Below are 20,242 nucleotides of genomic sequence, written 5' to 3'. Positions count from 1 at the left end.
CACCTCAAAAATCCCCAAACTATCCCTTTAAATAATCATTAGGATTATTCCCGACTTTTTCTGCCCCCCTTTCATGTAAAGACTGCTTTAGACATGTTATTTCATGTTGTTGTGGCTGAATGAATGTTTTGGAATGGCACAGTGCAGCGGTGGCCATGCTGTGTTCAGCTGATGCAAATCAAGAGTGGGGGGTAAGATCTGAGCAACGTTTGGTGGCATGGAGACGCACATAGAGACAAACAAACAAACAAACAAACACGCACACTGAGTGCCCACACAGAGTCACCCAGCTTCAGAGTGGATCATTAATAAAAAACACTCTCTGCTCCGAGGTTCTAGCAGTTATGCAAGAGTATTATTTTGAAGGCCATCATGTGACATTTGTTTAGTGGCATATCTCTGCAGAGTGTGTGTGTGTGTGTGTGTGTGTGTGTGTGTGTCCTGACATTAACTCGGTCTGAAAAACAAACTGGTTGCTCTATGTGACAACAAAGACCCTTAAATCAGCTGCTCCGTGACTCGCGCGGAGCCACGTGCTGCTCGTACAAATCATAGTTTATCTTCCAAAATGAGATCTCCTCAAGTTGAACTCTGCTGCTTTTTATCCAAACGTCACAAGTTAATAGGTTTATTTATATACAAGGTGCCTGATGAAAGGTGCTGTGGGCTACAATGAAAAACCCCCAAAATAAACCCCAAAAAAAAGAAAAAAAACACTACCTTAAACCAGCTTCTATACCAGCCTGTTACTGTGAGTATACAATAAAATGTCATAACATCAAATTCTGGATTGATTTTGTCATTTTTATTTGTCTGATATCTGATTCAGTGATTTTGACCAGTATCAGACTGATACCGATACTGACCAATACTGATTTCCATCCCTGTTGATCTGCACATGAACTGATGAACCACAGCTTCTGAAAATGATTGTCACATCTTTTTAGCAATTAAGTTATGTCCACTAATTGTTTTATGTATTAGGTTAGTGTCCACATTGAGAACAAATATCCTGACCGGGGCTTTATTTGGGTGGACATAGATGATTCTGTCTGTTTAAAGTCCACAGTGTGTCAGGAAACTACAAGTATTGTTCACTTGACACATGTTTGACTGCGGAGATGAACGGCTTCTTCCTGCTGTAATGAAGATGCCTCTGATGAGGGGCCAATACAATACTTGAGCGCCACTAGCTGACGCATGCTTATCAGACCAAACCAGAGACAATTGTGACAGCCAATTAAAATAAGTTAAATTAGCCAGTTCTATAGCTGGTCACCAGTGCAAATAAAGACGTAACGCTCAGTTTCTGATTAGTTCAGGAGGGATAAGTTTAGTCCAAAGGATGAGTTTTGTTAACAAGGGTTACAAGAAACTGTTTCTAATTGGAAATCAAAGAGTTTTTAATGACCTTGTGATTCAAAAAATTGCTTCATCTCGTGCCTCTGTTGATGATAATTATTTAACCCTACATATGCACGAGCTGAGCTCCACAACCAGGGGCCAAGAATGGTTCTGTGGATATAGAGCAATGGCAATTTTACACCCTTAAATTCTATGACTATGAATTCTTTAAGTACACTGCATGACATTGTCATGACATTGTGGTCAGAAATCCCCACATGTGGCATAATTGTAAAAGGTTTCTCATTTCAGAGCAGCATCATATGACAGGAATTATATTCATCAAATACTAATTACTGCTAGATTTTCAGTAGATGTAGTTGTGCTTCTGTCTACAATATATACAGATACACGAGTGTCATTCAAGGTCTTTCTGTTTTTTAAAATGTTTAGTTTTAATTAATTTTTTTTTAGAACAAAAACAAATTGAAAACATTTTATTTTGAATGAATGGAAAGGCCGTCCCAAATAAAACCTTTTAATACAAAACTAAATGCACTTCATATGAACCCAAAAGGGTAATATATGAAATACATATACAAAGATTCAAACTCAGCACATTTTCGCTACGTTAGTTAATTTTAGTTTGTTTTTTTAAACACACAATTCAGTGAGTTATCGAGTTTTTCCTAGACTCTACCTGTTCGTTTTCGTGAACTATAATAACACTGGTGTCATTTTCCATCCACAACCCAAATGACATTAAAGCTTTTAAATAACAGATAAATAAATGATTTAAATATATAAATAAAGGGATAGTTCAGGTCTTTTTGAAGTGTGACTGTATGAGGTACTGACTCATAGTTAGGGGCTGATGTGACGTAATCAACGTGAACATGCACTGTTCAACCCTGCTGTCATGGCCTCTCAGTCATCTGAGGTCCAGCGTGCTACTGCTGCACCAGCTGTGTCAGTCGACTCACCTCAAACTGCTTTCATGAGACATCTCCACACCTCCAGCTCCTCCTGCAGCTGACTGAAAAACACGCCTCCACCCTCAGGCTGCCAGCGGAGACATGAGGAGAAACAGATTTTAACACCAAAGTCCACAGAGGAAATCAACAAATCATGTACTCATGACATGTTCAAAACATTACATGTTAAACAGGACTTTAAGCGTCACATTTGAAGACTTCACCTGTGGCGGTCAGCTTTCAGCTTTGATTCTGATTCCTATTACGTTTTGGTAGAATATATCATAATGTAAAGTCTTTTATTGTTACAATAAGGAAAATATCTTCAGCTTACAGAAAGACGATAAAGAGCAACAGAGTGAAACCGGAGGCAGGAGAGATCAATTCTTTGTGCTAATGACGCAAATGTGCTGTGTAAACACAGAAACTGAGTGTCCTCGAAAAAGAACCAGAGTCAAAAAATGTGGGGGTGACGTAAGAGCGGCAGTATGTCTGCTGATTAGACAGCTGCTTGTGTCCACTTCTGTCTTATCTCTGACCGCACCCTGTGTGTGTGTGTGTTTTTTTGTATTTGTTACCTTTTTAAGACCTTGTCAGGGCCAGTAGTTCCCATGGGAATCAAAACCTGGTTCTAATGAGAAAGCTGAAATTTAAATCGTGGTTAGGTTAAGGTTAGAGTTAGGCCTTGACTTGGATTAACACTTTGTTTGACCGTCCAAATCAGTGGAAGTCAATGCAAAATAGCCGTGCCAACCTCTCTGTGTGTGTGTGTGTGTGTGTGTGTGTGTGTACATGCTCAAAAAGAAGACGTCGTCGTCAGCTGTTCTCTTGCTGACAGGATATACTCGCATGTCAGCTCCAGACCAATCCTTTCTCCCCCCTCTCTCTCTCTCTAGTTGCTCTTTAGAACATTTTCTGGCATAAACACTGACCTTGTCAGGACTGGTATCCCTTACGGAGACCAAAAACCTGGTCCTAATGACACAGAACCTGATTTATGGTTAGGGTTGTGGCTTTGTTTAGGGCCCGGGCACCCACTGCCCCGCGTGCCTTAGATATTTCCCTGCTCCAACACACCTGATTCAAATAAATGGCTCGTTATCAGGCCTCTGCAGCGCTGATTAGCTGACAATTTGAATCAGGTGTGTTGACTGTCAAGTTGTTCAGTTTAAAAAATGCAGATTGTTTAACTGAGAGAGGTTACTGTGGGTGTTTGAGTTCATCTTTCTTACTGTGTGTGACTGGAGATCATTTTAATTAGAGAACTCAGGACAGCATTGAAGGTGGTCCTTGTCCTTCAGGTGTAGGTGGACAGCTGAGCCCTTTCCAGATGAGCTGACTCCTCTGCGGTTCTTGAACCAGGTTCTTTCCACCAGTTAGTCAGGACTGAAGAAGCCTCTTAGATGAGAGTTAAAATGTTTCCGAACCTTACTCAAGCAAATCCAGTTCCCTACAGCTACTGAAGATGATTATGACTGTGGTTATTCACCTGACAACAGCGCCCTCTAGTGTGACAGTGTGAGTGACTATACACATGTATGGGTTTTATTTTTGATTCTTTCTCATCTCATCACAGCTTTAAATAGTGACTCAACAAATACAGAGAAAAAAAATCAACTCGACCACAGATAATTATAGAATTCAAATCTGAAAAATTAAATGCATAAAGTATTTTTTTTTCTTTTGATTCCAGATGTTTCAGTGGGTCAGTTTAAAGTGAGAGGAGCATGCATGTCTGTAAAAACACAAAGAAGAGGAAACGGAAATGTGTCAAACATAACACAAAACACTGCAGCAGTTTGTATTATTATTATTATTATTGTTAATAATAAGATGTTTTACTCACAATAATATGTACATATTTTACATGTTCAGAGATCATCCACAAACACGTCTCTCTTTTTATACTAATGTCTTCAGGCTGTAGCCGGCTGATGCTTTAAGGCAGTGTTTATTCTGAGATATGGATTTTTTTTGTTGTTGTACAAAGTATGAAACAGTCTTTTAAAAAAACAATTCAAATTAAATCTATCTAAAAAAAAACATCTATATGTATTATTTTCTGGTCTTCTAAATCTGGATCGTCAGCCTGGTGGGTTTCGTCTCAGTCTTAACCCTGTTTAAGCAAAACAAATACAAATCTAACCTTACAATGCAGGTAATGATAGCCAAGTATTCTTTGGCGATGTCCTTTACAGCTGATGAGAGGAAACTGTGGTGTCTTCAGTCCAAGTGTCAAATAAATACAGGAGAAGATTTTGGGAAAAAAAATGGCAGCAGACAGCTCACCTGGTACAGCTGGCACATGTAATGCTGCAGCTTTCTGCAGCAGCTTAGGTTCCATTCTCCGATCACTGAAAAGGTCCAACAAGGAATACATGGGGTCCACTAGACGTAGCAGTTGAGCACACTTATGACTCACCTTTGAGTCATTTTTGAGCCTTTTCATTTCTATCATGTTAATGCCAGACTATTCGTATTTCCTTCTCATTTCCAGACCCTTGTGTGAATCCCTTTTCCAGCCAAACAACAAGCTTTCTTTGGAAGCAAATCCCAGAGGAACCATCTTCTCCCATGACTGGGCAGTACGTTACTCACTGTGTGAAACATGTGAGTAACATACACCTTGTGTTCATCCTGAACTCAATACTTTCAGAAAATGCAGAAACTAGGAAGCAGAAACTAAAACAATCATTTTCATTTCTTATTAACACTGAATTAGCCTTTTTATCAACTTCAGGAATACGGTCACTCTCCACAGCGGCTGTCATGTTTCTACAGTAGCCTAGAAAGGACAAACCAAACACCACCATCTACAGTTGATCTTTTTGTCGTTACCTAAAAGCCACTTCAGGAAATCCTACAGACTGAGCTTTCAGTATATGAGATGACTGACTTTCAAAACACTTTTGAGAATATTATCTACACAAATGACGGTTGGACCGTAATTTGTATTATAGTCTGACCATCCGACAATTGTATGGCTGTTTTTCCCAAAAAACACATCAGTCCTATTCTCGACATGCACAGTGAAGGGTGTAAAGTCTGTGCGTCAGTGCGGCCTCCAGATCCCTGAGGAGGTCGAGCACATCATGGTCCCACGTGCCTGCCCCGGGGCAGAGAAGCTCCTGCACGATTCCACCGAGCAGCAGCCGGTGGAAGTCCTCCCTGTCCAAGAGCTGGTCCATGTGCTGCAGGAAGAATCCTTCAGAAAACCTGCAGAGTTCAGCTGCTCCATGGTGCTATACACACACACACACACACACACACACACAGATAAAGCTATTATCCAGCAACAAGTGGAATTTATTTCATAACTGATAAAAACATTCTTGTACCTTGGCCGTCTGGTAGTTGCTGACGGCATTGTCCAGTGTCAGACTCAGAGACAGCGCCATCTCACAGCTCCTCTGCAAACTTCTGAGCTGGAAGAAAGAGGCCACGGGCAGCAGCTGCAAAAACAGAATCAGATACATGAAGTACTATATTAAAACATCACCAGAAAGTACTGCTAAGATTGTCCTTTTGCTTTTTTCTCCCCTCAAATAGACTCATAAACAACTTGTATTTAGTTAGCAAAAAAGTGCCATCCATTCAGACCCATTCACATAGTATCTGGCGGTAAAACGGTTTACTGCCTGGCTGAGGATGGAGGATATGTCTGCATGGGGATGTGGATGGTCCAGGTCCAGATTGCTTGATCAGGTTTTGATACAGAAACATGTAACCTGATGCTCAGGAGGAAACAGAGCAGTACCTTCTCTGCGATGCCCTCTAGTGGAGCATTTACTATGTGTCAGCCCTACATAAAACCTCACTTGAAAACCCTTTTAATAGCAATAATGTCTGTTGTTTGGAAAGACTTTGCAACGATTTCAATCCAGTTCAATTCAACCTGTACAGTCATTCTTCCATTTCATATGAGGTGCTTACAGTAAAAATAAGTATAGATATGAACTAGCAGAAAAAAAAGGAAAACACACAGAAAACATGTAGTCAGAGACAATTTGATAATCATAAACACACATTACTCAGTAAAACAGTAATAGTACTGTACAGTACAGTAACTTACAATTATTAATATTGATTATTCTTGTTTTAATGTTCTAATCATCTGCACAGAGGCCCAGACTGAGTCACATTTACCTTCATCGCTTCAGACTCTGAGAGGCTCAGTCCCTCTGTTCCTCCGCAGTACAGAGACTTCATCATCATCTGCACAGACAGAGACATGGACTCTTCATCATCATCGTCATCAACATCATCACCACCAAGTCAACACGTGACAAATCAGCGCCTCACCTGGAACGTGCTGTAGCTCATGTGATCGATGTGGATGACGTCGTCCGTCGAGTCACTCAGCATCTGCCGAAACCTGATTTAACACAAGTTCATTTTAGTTGATTTTTTATTTTGTCATTCTGTATTTTTTAATAATTTGATCCTCAGGTATTAAAATTAAAAATATACACTAACACCTTTATAGTATATGTTATTAGGTCTGAACAACTTGAGATGGCATAAATAAATGAAACTGATAACCTTTATTCATTTAAAGCATATAATAAATATTAAGCTAATTAAGCAGGAAGGACAGAGACAGACCGTTCGGAGGCTGACATCAGGAGAACCCTGTGAGCATAGAACGGGCAGCCGTCCACCACGAACGTCACATCGGACATGTCTGGATTGTTGAGGAAGTGAACGTCTGTGGGCAAAGGGGGATTTTTGTCATCCTTCTGGTATCCAGGTACACGTCACATGTCACGTGACCTCAGTGAAATATTTACCAAGCTGCGTGGACAGGGTGAGGTCCATGAGTGGGACGGGAGGGACAGGGGAGCGGCCGTAGCAGTGAGAAAAGATGGATGCCAGCCGTTTGGTTATCACATAGTCCTGCAGAGGTGTGTCACATTAAACATGTTCACAAACACCAGCACGGACTCAAATACAGAGAGAGACGGGTGGGTGTTGTACCTTACTGGTTTCCAACATGCCGAACATGAGCGGCATTCCAGTGGACAGCAGCTCGGGGCTGTAGTCCTCCGTCCTGATGGAGCTAAACTCTGTGAGGAGACAGACGGTGACCTCATCCCTGCAGAGCTGGCGGGCTCTGTGCAGAGACTTGAGCCAGGTGTGGAGCTTCCAGGGAACACCTGGCCACACAGCGAAGATGAAACAAAGCACAACATGGGTCTGTGAGTAATGTCTCTCTTTTAGAGTTCCATTCTGAAAAGACTGTCCCTGCTAGAAGCCACAGTGAATATCTGAAGCTGGGTGACCTCATACAACTGCACACTTAAAGAAACACTGAACGATCACTTACAGACGACATTTTATATTCCAAAAATAGAAATATTGCATTCACAAGAATGGGAGAAACAGTATGTGCCGTCACCACAGCTGTTGCCTGCACAGAGGTACAATAACACCCAAACAAATCTATCACATGAATCACATCACATGCTTCTCACCCATCTCTCTGAGCTCCATGGTTACATCCAGGTAGCCGTGCTCAGTGCTGTAATATGCCGCCTGCTGCAGAGCCTTCATCTTGGCCTTACACAGCCTGGGAACAGGGTTTGACGGGTCAGGAGACGGAGGGCGAGCCGCAGTTTTCACCTCCTCTTCCTCTTCTTCCTCCACCCCCTCGGCAAGAATCTCCTCCAGTGAAAGGATGTCCTCCTTCCCATGCTCGGGCTGCAGCAGCAGCCTCCGGAGAACATTCCTGTAGAGCAGGACATACATGATGCATCTATGGTCAGTCTCCTCAATGGAAACCCCGCCCACCTTCTCTCATCATCATCATCATCATCATATTCACCTGTGTCCATGTGCTGCAGCATAGCTGAAGCAGTTCATGTCCTCATACAGCGGCGAGGTCAGTGAGTTCCCATGATGCACTCTGAGCAAAGGGTCCGCTCCATGGCTGAGCAGCATGTCCACCATCTCATAGTCACCTGGGGAAAAAAAAGGAACATTTATATAATTTGAAGAATATTTTATTTAGTTTATTTCATTTAATTTCATCAGACTTTAATGGAAAGCTACACACTTTGTTTAAGTTGTGTTTCAAAGCCACAGGTTTAAGTTTTTGTGGTGCAGACATTTACATTTAACGCTGATAACCACACGTAAGAAACACCTCTAATATTATGTATATGCTGGTATCTGTGACAAATCATGACAAACTTTGTTTAACGACTCCTCACACTGACAGTTTACCTGCAGCCGCGGCTAACTGCAGTGGTGTCTCGGCTGAGTTCTCCTGGTCGTCTTGCAGGGCTCCCCCCTCCACGTCTGCTCCGGCCTCCAACAGCAGCTGCCGACACAAGGACACAGACTCACTCTCCACACTCCAGGGGAACCAGGGGAAACAATCTAAACCAAGCTCAAACTAAAGGTTAAATGACCAGAATAATCATTTATTTAGGATCTGATGTCTAACAGCCTGCATTACCATCCTCTTATTATGTGAAACTGTATATATTTTGGGGCCACGTGGTGATACAGTGGCTAGCATTGTTGCCTCACAGCATCGGCCCTTAACCGGTTTGATTAAGGGCCCTTCTGTGTGTAGTTTGCACATTTTCACCGTGTGTGCTTGGGTTCTCTCTGAGTTTTTCTCTCAGGGTACAAAAATGTGTTAATTAATCATAGGTGTGAGAGTTAATGCTTGTTTGTTATATATATATATATATATATATATACGTATACTGTATGCGCATGTACAGTATGTATATATATATATGTATATATATATATATATATATATATACATATATATATACGTATACTGTATGCGCATGTACAGTATATATATATATATATATATATATATATATATATATATATATACATATATACATATATATATATATATACGTATACTGTATGCACATGTACAGTATGTATATATATATATATATATGTATACATACAGACACACACACACATATATATACATATATGTATATATATGTATATATTTTTGAACAAACTGCAGAGCTTAAAGTGGAACAACCACCTGAAATGTTTCCAGTTGATGTTTAAGTTAAGTCCTCACCTGAGCCACACACAGGTGACTGTGCAACACAGCAAACGTCAGCGCCACCCAGTGTCTGCTGCCAGGATGGACGGAGGGATGCTTGATGGAGCAGCCAGGCACCTAAATCACCCACACACACACTGTGGTCATCTGTGTCACAAATACACAAACAGCTGTGTTACAGCAGGTGTGTTTTTACCTGCAGATCCAGATTAGCTCCGACCTCAACAAGAATCTGCACCAGAGCTTCGTCTCCTGCTGCGGACGCGTACATCAGAGGAGTCAGTCCCTGCAGCAGCACATACACAAAACTTTAGACATTTCAATTATCCAGGATCTCTGTAACAGTGGTTCCAAAAGTGTGGATTACGGCCCACTGGTGGGCCTCAGAGGTATTGCAGCTTCAGAATCAGTCACTTTAAAGATTTACTAAATTCATTCAAACCTATATTCCTAGTTCTGGAAAAAGAAATCTAAACTAAAACACATAATACAAACATATAATAAGATCTAATTTTGTTGTTTTTTTATAAATTTTAATATTTTCATAAATAACTGGGACAAAAAATATGTGTTTACTTCACAGTTGTGCTACATCCCTTTCACAAACTATTAAAACACAATAAAATAAAAGGACTACAGTGCAAAATCAGGTTGATTTAATGTAAAGACAAAAGAAAAACAACAGTGAATGTTAATGTCCTCAACCTGGTCATCCATGGCGTTCACACTCTGAGCTCCCAGAAGCCGCGTGGCCTGATGGACCAGATCCGTTCGACCACACAGCAGCATCCTGAAACCAAGATCCTGCTGGAACTTGACCGACGCGGCTTCTGCATGGAGATATTTGAAGGAGTGGAAGCAGCACTCTGACCTGCAAAAACACACAGAAAACACCGTAAATCTGCTGGAGATCACGCTGTTTTGTTTCAAACGTGCAGCAAAAACACAGTAATAAGTGTGAGCGTCTCACTTAAACTGTCTGGGTTCACAGTCCAATCCAGGAAGAAGCTGCCTGGCTGTCTGTCTGACGTCATCGCTGTCCACCAACAGGCTGCGGCGATGTTCCGCGTGCACCACGGCGACTCTGATCCACTCCATGAGAGGGGGCAGGAGCAGGAAAGGCCTGGAGGAGGATTTGGACACACTTCTTAATAATATATTTCTATTAATCTTCCTTTTAATTTATTTATTACCTTCTACATATTTAGAACTCCTTTTATCCGTTTATTTATATAGTCAGTCTTTTCATGTGTTTTTGAGTTAAAGTTATGATTAACTTAAAATCATATTTAGTAGCAATAATAGTGCAGAAGTAAAGCAAATTAGATTCATTTTTGTTCATTAAAAACGAGCCAAGCGAACTTTGAAATGTGACGTTTTTCCAAATTCAAGAGATTAAATCCGATTTTAAACATTTTGAGTTCTTCTTGTTCAGGTGTGTTTATATTTTACTATAGTAATGGGAAAAAAGCAGACCTAAATGCTCTGTGTTCTTAGGGTTCATTTGAGTTTATTTGTCATGTTGGTTAGTATCAAACCTTTTGATAATGTTCTGTAACAGATATAATCTCAGTACAAACACACACCTCTCTCTGGTCAGGGACATGATCGACAGCTCCAGGTTGGGGTTCTCCAGTGATTCCATCTGCGGGCTGGACAGGAAGTAGTAGAGGGTCCGCAGGGCGTCCGGGGCCCAAGACGCCGACGGCTGATTGGCTGAACGAGCGGGGCTCAGGCACGGGGTGGAGGAGCGCAGATGCTGCATGTGATGCATCGCTCGAGACACCAGGTCACCTGCAGACGTGTGACATTTCAATTTAGACTTGATTTACTTACTTATGTCGTTAACATGATCATAGGACAGAACTTTACAATGGATGTGGCTTTTCTACGGTGGCCCTGGAGTGCCAAACATGACAACAACAACAATAGGAAGGAAGTTGTTGTATATGAATTACGATCTCAATATGCTTAGCTTAGCATGGATTGAGATTGTAATTCATATACAACAACTTCCTTACTTACTACTAATAAGCAATAATTCAGAGGTTATTGAGGGAAAACACTTAGTTAATGGCTTTCTGGTTGTATAATAAGGCCATGCAGAATAAGGCATTCATAAGTACTTAATAATGACTAATTAAGAGCCAAAATGTTCCTAATTTGCATGCTAATAAGCAACTAATTAATGCTCCCTAATCTAAAGCGTTACCAAAAGTACTAATGTGTTGTGTTTTCCACTTTCCTAATGTTGTGGCATTTCCATAATGTTGTTGTGTTTTCTCCATATTTTAGCGTTTTCTTAATGTTTTAGTGTTTTGTTAATGTTGTGTTTTCTTAAACCGTATTTTTCTTATAATTGTAGAGCTAAAACGAACGATGAATCATTTCAGGGAAAACACGTTAAGTTAACCTTCAACTAATTAACGCATACTGGGAACATATTTGCACTTTATTAGTAATTAAAAGCATTTATTAGTGCTGACGCTGGACCTTTTAACAAACAAACAAAAAACAAACAACAGACTCAGTGACGTGTTTTGTTGAGCATGAATTTTTACAGCACTGTTTATGACCCGAAAAACATCATCGCCATCTTTAAGTGCCACCATTACTGTAAAAAAACAAACACATTTAACAGCAAGAGGTTTCTGAGCTCTGAGGGAGGAGCGAGATGTTTGTTTCGATAGTAGAAAAAAAGGGTTTTCAGATCAGCTGTACAATGGTTTCTTTGCTCCTGTGTGACAGTAAAATAACTGATAAACCGAGTAAATAATCGTGAAAGAAAACACTTCATTTGCAGCCCGAGACCCCCACTGAAGCCTGAAACACAAACTTCCCTGTGTTTCATGTTTCTCCAAACAACCTCATCAGACATCAAATAATATATAACGAGGGAGAAAAGCTGTTAAATCACCCGTGACAGGAATCTAAAGTCTAACAAACAGAGCGCTGTGAGTCCCGCGACCACACCAACTTGTCGTCAAGTCCATAAAAAAAATGGTGCTGAGACGTTTTTACCTTCTCCCAGTAATGAGCGGCTACACGGTGAGCTCAAGTGGCCTGCAAGGGTGTGAAGGAGGCCTTGTTTTCTGGACACAAGCCACGGGTTGTTATGTAATGATTAGGTAGGGGTGTGAGGGGGTGAGGGGTGGTGAGGGGTCCCAGGAGCCCGACACAGCCACAGTTTAAACAAACACACACACACACACCAGACACACAAGATGTCTGTCACACACACACACAAACACACACTTACTGAGCTCTGCGATGCTGCCCACGCTGGTTGCCAGCAAAGCCTGCTCCAGTGTCCGCAGCTCGAGCTGGATGTAAGCGTCCTCCCTGCTCTCCACTGGGTCCTCAGGAACCTTCATGTATGGGCTGATATGGGCTGGCAGCGACAGATCACCTGCACACACACGCACACACACACACACACACAGATGGTTCTGTTATTTGATCTTGCAAAGACTTTCAAACGTATCCTAGTGTCATGGTTTGACGTTCTATTAGCGCCCTGAAGCTCAGGTCTTTATTTTGGTTCAGTATTTGTTTTGTGAAACGCTTTTTATCTCATCATATTCATGTCTTAATACAGTCCAGAAATGGCAGAGAACGTACAGCTCAAATCCACAGTTCCATTACAGAAAATGACTTCTGTAGTGTTTTACGGGCCCTTGGCGTCCATGACGTTGCGTAATTCCTTCCATAATATTCCTTCCTCGTTGCCTTCCACTGCATTTTTATCAATATGTGACCTGTTTTCTATCTTTTCCACACTTAATGACCCAGGTTTTAAGGGCTTTTCTAAACTTTTACGATGGGATTAAAAATTTTATGAGCCACTGGTTGCAACCATTTTGGGTCCGTAGATTGAAGAGTTTTATTAAATTAGTAAGAAACTCAATCCACCGTGAACCATGAACAACAAAACGTAACAAGATTAGTAAGAAAAGAGTCTTAATCTACTGTTATCACATATACATGTAAAAAAGCTGTTAACCAGCTGTATTTGGTAACGTCCAAACCCAAAAAGAAATAAGAAAGTATGAAATATGACCAATCAAAACTTCAGTGTAGTTCCGGAAGGCTCAGTCTTCTCCTGCATCTACAGTAAGAGCTCAAAAACTAAGTAAGTTGATGAAATCTATCAGATGTGTTGGAGCAGGACATATGGACAAGGAACCTTAAATGGTACCTTCATGGACCTTGATGTTCTACATGAAAACTGTAACAAAAAGGAAACAAAGTCTTGTTCCCCCAGTGACATACTGTACAGTAAGTAAAGGGTTCAATGGATTTAAGTCCAGAGGTTACAAGCGATCAAAGAGACAGTAAACTGGAGAAGGATCTTCCACTTCCACACTCGTATCCTATAAATGACTAATCTGTAAAGATTTTCATCCGCCGTGTTCAAAGCTTCGAGAGGAAGTGGAAACAGACGGAGTCTGATACCGAGTCAGATCACAGACACGGAGCCCAGAGCAGGAAGTAATTCAACACTTGCAGCGCTACTAAACCTTAATATCACATAATCTCCATCTGGCCTTTATGTAAAACTATAAGAGGTGGTTTTATTAAGCTGCTCACTGTATGTATCCTCTAGGTACTTTGTTTTTGGGCTTCATTTTTACAACTTCAGAGATTGTCCCTCTGTCTATAATATATTGTGTCTCTCTGCAACCTACTGAACCAGATTAAAACTGCATTATCTGACCAAACTACCACCAGAATATGTTATAACAAATGATATATACATATATAACTAGTTATAAATGTTTTTTTTTCCCTGCAGTAATCTACTGCATTCACATGAGACAAAGTAAAACCTTGTGTCAACTGTGTTTGAGCCTGAACCAACATCATCTGTCCACTCAGGCTCCACACATGAAACCACCGACAGGTTTGAACCAGATACTACACACTACCACAACAACGCAAGTCTTCCCTCCAACGTCCACTCGCGAGTTTAACGTGACTGTTGGTGGCTGATGACCAGAGCAGGAATACAAGTCTTTTACAGCCAAACCAGCAGCAACATACGCAATTTGGTTTTAAACAAAGCAATGAGAGTAACGTTATTCAAATCTTAGCTGACACATGATGAAACTGTGAGTTGCAATATTCAGGAAATGCAGAAAAAAAACAACTCAACATACTGAGCACATTGACATGATTTCAATAGACAAGACGAGTTTGATGAGAAGTTGTATCAGTGTCACTGTGGTGAAAATTTGCATCACAAATTCAAGCTGCAAAAAAGGTGCAGGGTCCCCAAGTAGATTGCTGAAATGAAGTAGTCCACGGCTAAATTACGCTCACCGTGGGTGTCGTGTTTATATCGACAAATAAACCTGGTGTCTTTTCTGCAACATGGATGCTGATATCCACTAACACTGCTGAAAAAAAAACAAGTTACAGTGGAGTTTATAACCAGGGGAAATTTACTCAGACCCAATACACACACACGCACACACACTAACTTCTATCTTTTTATTCAACCACACATACACAAGGAGAGAGTCAAAGGAAATGACTTGATCGCTCGTGATTCTAAATGTAAGCAGGGCAAAGCTGAGGAGTGTGTGTGTGTGTGTGTGTGTGTGTGTGTGTGTGTCCCAATTGAAAACAGTGGCACAGTCAGTGTGCCTGAAAACAACAGCTCTTTTCTGCTGAATGATATAATGCTGCAAGTGTTTGGTGAGGACAACAGAACCACAGAGGAGCCAAGGTGTGTGTGTGGCGTGTGTGTGTGTGTGTGTGTGCGTGTGTGTGTGTGTGTTGGAGGACCGAGGTAAGGATTAGAAAACAGTGATTTGTGCTTTGTCCGCCACAGACTGGTCTCCTGTTGTGTCCATGAATAGATGCTTGTTCACTAGGTGTCTGTAAACACAGCAGGTAATCGGGGGCCCAATTATCTGCCTCTCGTCCCCGCTGAAGCACACATTTGTTTCTTTGGACCCAAACAGGAGCCGACTTTCAAGACAAGGTGTGTGTTTTCCAGCTCTGACTCGCGTATCGGGATAGATAATCAGTCTTTCGCTAAACATCGTTCATCAGCCTGTGTTGACGTCCACGTTACATTTTGGTCCCTGGTCACCTGTGTTTACCTGGAGAGATTTCAATGCAACATTGGAACTGAACACAAAACCCAACACTTGGTCCACCATTTCTCCACAGTTCATGACTCTGACTCTCTGCGTTTTGTCTGTGCAAAAGATTGCATACGTGTTTTTCTTCATGTAGAGCAGACTTTCAGTGTCAGTGATTATGATGGTGGTCGAGTTTGACTCCCTGCATGTTTGTGTTGCGCTTCAGTCGATTGTCCTCACTGAGGCTCTTTGCATTGTTGCAGATCAGGAGTCAGCAAATACCCAGCGGGACACAAAGGACGAGGATCTGACAGTGTGCGTTTTTTAATACTTGAGCCAACGACACTGAGGATCAGTGTCACAGTCACAATGGCGATGATGTTAGGAATTACATCTTTGTACGATTATGAGAGTGTGTAAAAAAAAAAAGGTTGACATTTGTGACATCACAGCATGCACATTTTTTTACTTGAATTTCAGAGAATTTGAGATCTTTGCAGAATTTGCACCTCATGAAATTTGTGTTTACTTCTGACACTCCGTCCTATCAGCCCTGTGCCCTCTTGTCAAAGCTCCACCCCCAAACCACAGGAAGTCATCATCTTTAGTGAAACAATTCCATTTCTGCTCTTTCTTTGCTATTTTTGTGTGACTCGCGATCATCTCTGCTCCGGCAAAGCTTGTTGTGAAGTCTCGGTTACGAAGAGTGTTCGCAGGTAGGACGGTCGTTTAGTGAGAGACGCATGTCAAATAACATCGAACATATTGAATAAATTGAACCGTTTTTCAATCTCCAGATTAACCTTTCAGTAAATAAACTGCTCCAAAAAAATCAGATGTTTGAATTTTGAGATGCTAAAATGACCTTGATCATTCAGTCAGATTTTAACAATGCCTTGTTTAGAATATTTTCTTTTTTTTACTATTTAGATATTAATAGATTAAAATAAAGAGGCTTTTCATATAACCAGAGTAAAGCATTAAAGTGATTTGACCACAGTGAATAATTCACATCACGCCTGAAGAAAGGTAAACATGACCCAACTTGAGGGCCCTGCTTTTTCCTCTGGCCTTCTCCCCACTGCATGCTGGGACGCAGACTGGTCTGAAGGCGAGTAAGTGAGCGAGTGTTGTTAGCCTCCGACCCACACAGGCGACACAAAGGAGCTCTCATTCCCACTCAGGCTGCACAAGGTTCACGGCTCCCACTGCCGTCTGCTTGGCTAAAACAACATTAAGGGTAGCTGATGTCCAGTCACACACACACACACACACCCTGGCAACACTTGGGGACACTATTTCATGACCAAGTTGGTTCATGCGATCTGATGATAAAAATAAATCCCGGGAGTGAAATGTGAGAAGATGCTTCCAGCGTGTTTGCAGAGATCCTGTTGAGTGGATCAAATAAAAAACACACAGCCTGTAATGTCATTAATGCAGAAAGCAGATTTATGTCGTCGCTGAGCTCAGAAACATCTGCTCACATCACATCAAACAGAGGTTATTTTATTCATCTTTTTATCTCCCCTACTTTGATCAGTTTCTTCTGTTCCGTCACATTTAATATCCGGCAACATTCTCAGCAATATTCGGCCTCACAAGGTGTCAGGATACTTATTATCTCTGTGCATTGTAAGAGTAGAGAGCAGTGTTGTAATGTAACAAAGGACAACATTCACGTATCTGTACTTTACTTTGTTAGTAACTAAGTACAGTAACTGTCATATACTTTAAGACATTTACTTAAGTAATATTATAAAAAAATTGACTTCAACTTCTACTAAAGTCATTTTTCTGCTAAGATACTTGTACTTTTACTCAAGTATCCCTTTAAGGTACTTTATACAGGACTGGTAGAGAGTGACATTGCTCTCTTCGGGTTGTTCGCCACGTTCAAAAGAAGAGTCCATTTGAATCTCACCCGTCATATTTATGACCTGTTTTTCCAAAAATCCGACCACATTAAATGCTTCCTATTAACTCCTGGCATTTTATCCGGGACAATCAGCCACTTCCGTATCTGTTATTACCCAAAATGCATGTTTCCTGTCTGGAGGGGGTGGTTTCCTCCCCCCCATCACTCTCTCCATGGTACTGCACCACTTCTTAAACTAATGCTAATTATCGTTTATCATTATCTGGATATTTCACGCTACAGTTAGTGCCTCAGTAAAAGCATCCTGTGTGTAGGAGGCGCAGGATCAGCTCAAAGCCTCGTGAGTGGCAGAGTTGCTGCACAACAACAACGATGAGAATGTGATAAATATTTATTAAAAGTTGTGACGGTTTGAACACAATTGACATCCTTTTCAAATAGGGACAAAGATCAAAGCCAGAATCATGCTTCAGATGGTTCACAAACACTGACAGAGCTATATTCATCTAGTTGTCTTTATCTTTATCACAGATAATGGAGAAGAGAAGCATCTGCTCCTGTGAATTTTGCCTGAGGCTGTGAGATCAAGTGATGCATGAAAACACACACATGTCAAGTCAAAACACACATGTTTTCATTGGTGCACATGTGACTTTTGACTCGATGGCGTTCGTTGTTATTCTGTGAACTGTGCCGAGCTCTGACGAGCAGCCAGCACGTGTATCTGAGGGCCGATAACGACAGCCGATATGAGCCGTTTAAAGATATTATAACACTACTTTCACATTTGAGCATTTGGCAGATGCTTTCATCCAAAGCAAATTACAAAGCAGGAATAAGCTACATAGAAGAAATCCACTGGATAGGAACAGTGGACGGACAGAGGGTGAGAGTGCAGGGGATGGGGGTAAAGGTAAGTGCTCGGGCAGAAAATGCCCACCAACGTGGACCGACACACACAAAGAGTCTGGATTGTCAGTCAATGCTTTGATTAACGGAGTAGTAGCCTTGGTTCAAAGGTGATTAATGCACTGGTCCAGAAAGTTTAGATGTCTGAGCCCAAAACACAATGCTCTTAATGAAATGTGGATGATAAAGCTATGTAAACCAGGCCAATAACCAGATTAATTGATATTTATCTCCACAGCTTTGGGGCCTCTTGCTTTACCTGTCCTGTTATAACAGTCCCTGCTGTCAGGATGATGTTTAGTTAAATACAACTTTTATATATAATATATCCACATCTAAAAGGTGGTCTATCTTTTATTTTCTCTCCCCCTCTTAGCCTGCATGGGTAAGTGCTATGAGACGCTGAATGTTGTGATTTTGTTGTGATTTTTTACAATGAAAAAAAAAATCACATTCAACTTAAAATGACTCTAAATAGAAACTTGATAAATAGAACGTGAACTCACCACTGGCATTTTTGCCACATACGAGATGCTCGTACACCTGCAGCAGCCCCCACAGCTCCGTGTCGTTGTTCACGGCTCCCTCCAGCACCTCCGTGGTCACCGCGCGGCATGTGGTGACCCCGCTGCCTCGCTCCCTCTGGTACTCCGCGGTCAGCCTCGCCGCCTCCACGGCTCTCGCGGTCACCTCCTCCACCAGAGTCTCCAGGCATGCTGTCAGGCACACGGCTGCGTACTCGTGCACCCGCACAGACACGCGCGTCTCCACCATCCACCTGAAGAAGCGGCCCACGGAGAGCGTCAGCCCGCAGCGCGCGGACTCTCCCCGCTGACGCGCAGTGTCCCCCGAGCTCATGCAGTGCAGGGACACGGCGCCCAGCGCGGAGGAGACGCACCGCTCGGCCAGACCCCAGCTCATCACCAGCCTCACGGCGCTCTGCACCTCCAGGCGCGTGCAGCGCCTGTGCAGCGCGCTCAGTCGCTGCGCTTCCCTGGCCACGCGCACCAAAGCCCGCTGGAGGAGAACGGACAAGCGGTGAACAGCCTCGCCGGTGAGCTGTAAATCCAAACCCACGACTTTACGCACGACGTCGTGGAGCTCCTGCTCGGTCCAGGGACACTCCTCCAGCTCCGGCAGGCACGGACACTTGGACAGGATGTCCGTCGCGTCCTCTGGCAACGTGCTCACCGTGTCCCAGCTGCCGTTCCTGCTGTTCAGAGAGCCGGCGTGCTGCCACCACAGTCCCCGCTGAGAGGTGCCCGTGTGGGGCTGAGACTGACCCGACCTGCCGGAGGACAGGCTGAGGGACGAGCTCGGGTCCCCCGCCACATATCCTGAATCCAGACTCAGATCCTCCAGAGTTTTCACCAACAAACTGCTGGACATGACTAAAGAAGTTTGTTTATTTATTGGTTTGTTTTTACGCGCAGAACAGAATCAAAGTTTCCAATGCATCAAGTGTAAATGCGTGAACCGCAGCCTCACTGCCAAGAACCGAGAGCCACAGAAGACTGTGCCAAAACCAAAACCAACACAGCATGAAGAGGATGCGTTTTACGCACATGGACCAATCAGGTATAGAGTCCATTCATAACACAGCTGGGTGTTAGTACTGCTCAGCAGCGCCACCGCGTGGACGCAACATGATCTAATCAAGGGAGGAGTAACATGTTGCAGGTGTGTACATCCTTGCTTTTCAAAATAAAAGCATTTTGTGGATTTACTGCTCTTGTTTCTGAACATTTTCATAATATTTATCATTTTCAGTATCTACGTCAGTTTTTTGGTAGGAGTTTAGGGCAAGGATCAAGAATGCACACAATGTATAGTTTAGTGTAAGAAAGTGTGACGTTATAAATAGTCCCTGTAGGTGAAGACACAAATGGAACTTCCCTGCTTTTTCCAAACACCTGGACCGCATAAGTCCAGCTCCAATTAAAAGGTGAGTAGTACATGTACCGATCATTGGGTGAGGACAATTCAACAAACA

General features: G+C 42.2%; 1 protein-coding gene across 1 annotated transcript; it reads right to left on the bottom strand.

The window, feature by feature from the left end:
* Positions 1–5,299: 5,299 nt before the first annotated feature.
* On the bottom strand, positions 5,300–19,771 carry LOC122772469 (ankyrin repeat and BTB/POZ domain-containing protein 2-like). Its single transcript, XM_044030553.1, has 17 exons — positions 18,756–19,771; positions 12,629–12,778; positions 10,956–11,163; positions 10,340–10,492; positions 10,075–10,240; positions 9,566–9,655; positions 9,385–9,486; positions 8,544–8,640; positions 8,143–8,278; positions 7,793–8,046; positions 7,296–7,474; positions 7,109–7,214; positions 6,924–7,026; positions 6,621–6,693; positions 6,465–6,533; positions 5,657–5,770; positions 5,300–5,560 (listed from the first exon to the last, which is right to left on the bottom strand). Exons 1-17 carry the CDS (start codon positions 19,636–19,638, stop codon positions 5,330–5,332), a joined length of 3,114 nt encoding a protein of 1,037 aa, XP_043886488.1. The 5' UTR covers positions 19,639–19,771; the 3' UTR covers positions 5,300–5,329.
* Between the last annotated feature and the right edge of the window lie 471 nt (positions 19,772–20,242).

Source organism: Solea senegalensis, linkage group LG7 (assembly GCF_019176455.1).
Source record: "Solea senegalensis isolate Sse05_10M linkage group LG7, IFAPA_SoseM_1, whole genome shotgun sequence".
In the NCBI taxonomy this organism is placed as follows: domain Eukaryota; kingdom Metazoa; phylum Chordata; class Actinopteri; order Pleuronectiformes; family Soleidae; genus Solea; species Solea senegalensis.
Note: the sequence above shows the minus strand (reverse complement) of the source record. Positions and strands in the feature narration are given on the sequence as shown.

Coding starts and splice junctions, on each gene's coding strand:
- LOC122772469 (XM_044030553.1), bottom strand. CDS start 19,638: ATGTCCAGCAGTTTGTTGGTGAAAACTCTGGAGGATCTGAGTCTGGAT. Junction 8,641..9,384: donor GTCACCTGTGTGTGGCTCAG/GTGAGGACTTAA, acceptor TTGTGTCGGCAG/CTGCTGTTGGAGGCCGGAGC. Junction 5,561..5,656: donor GCAACTACCAGACGGCCAAG/GTACAAGAATGT, acceptor GTGTGTGTATAG/CACCATGGAGCAGCTGAACT.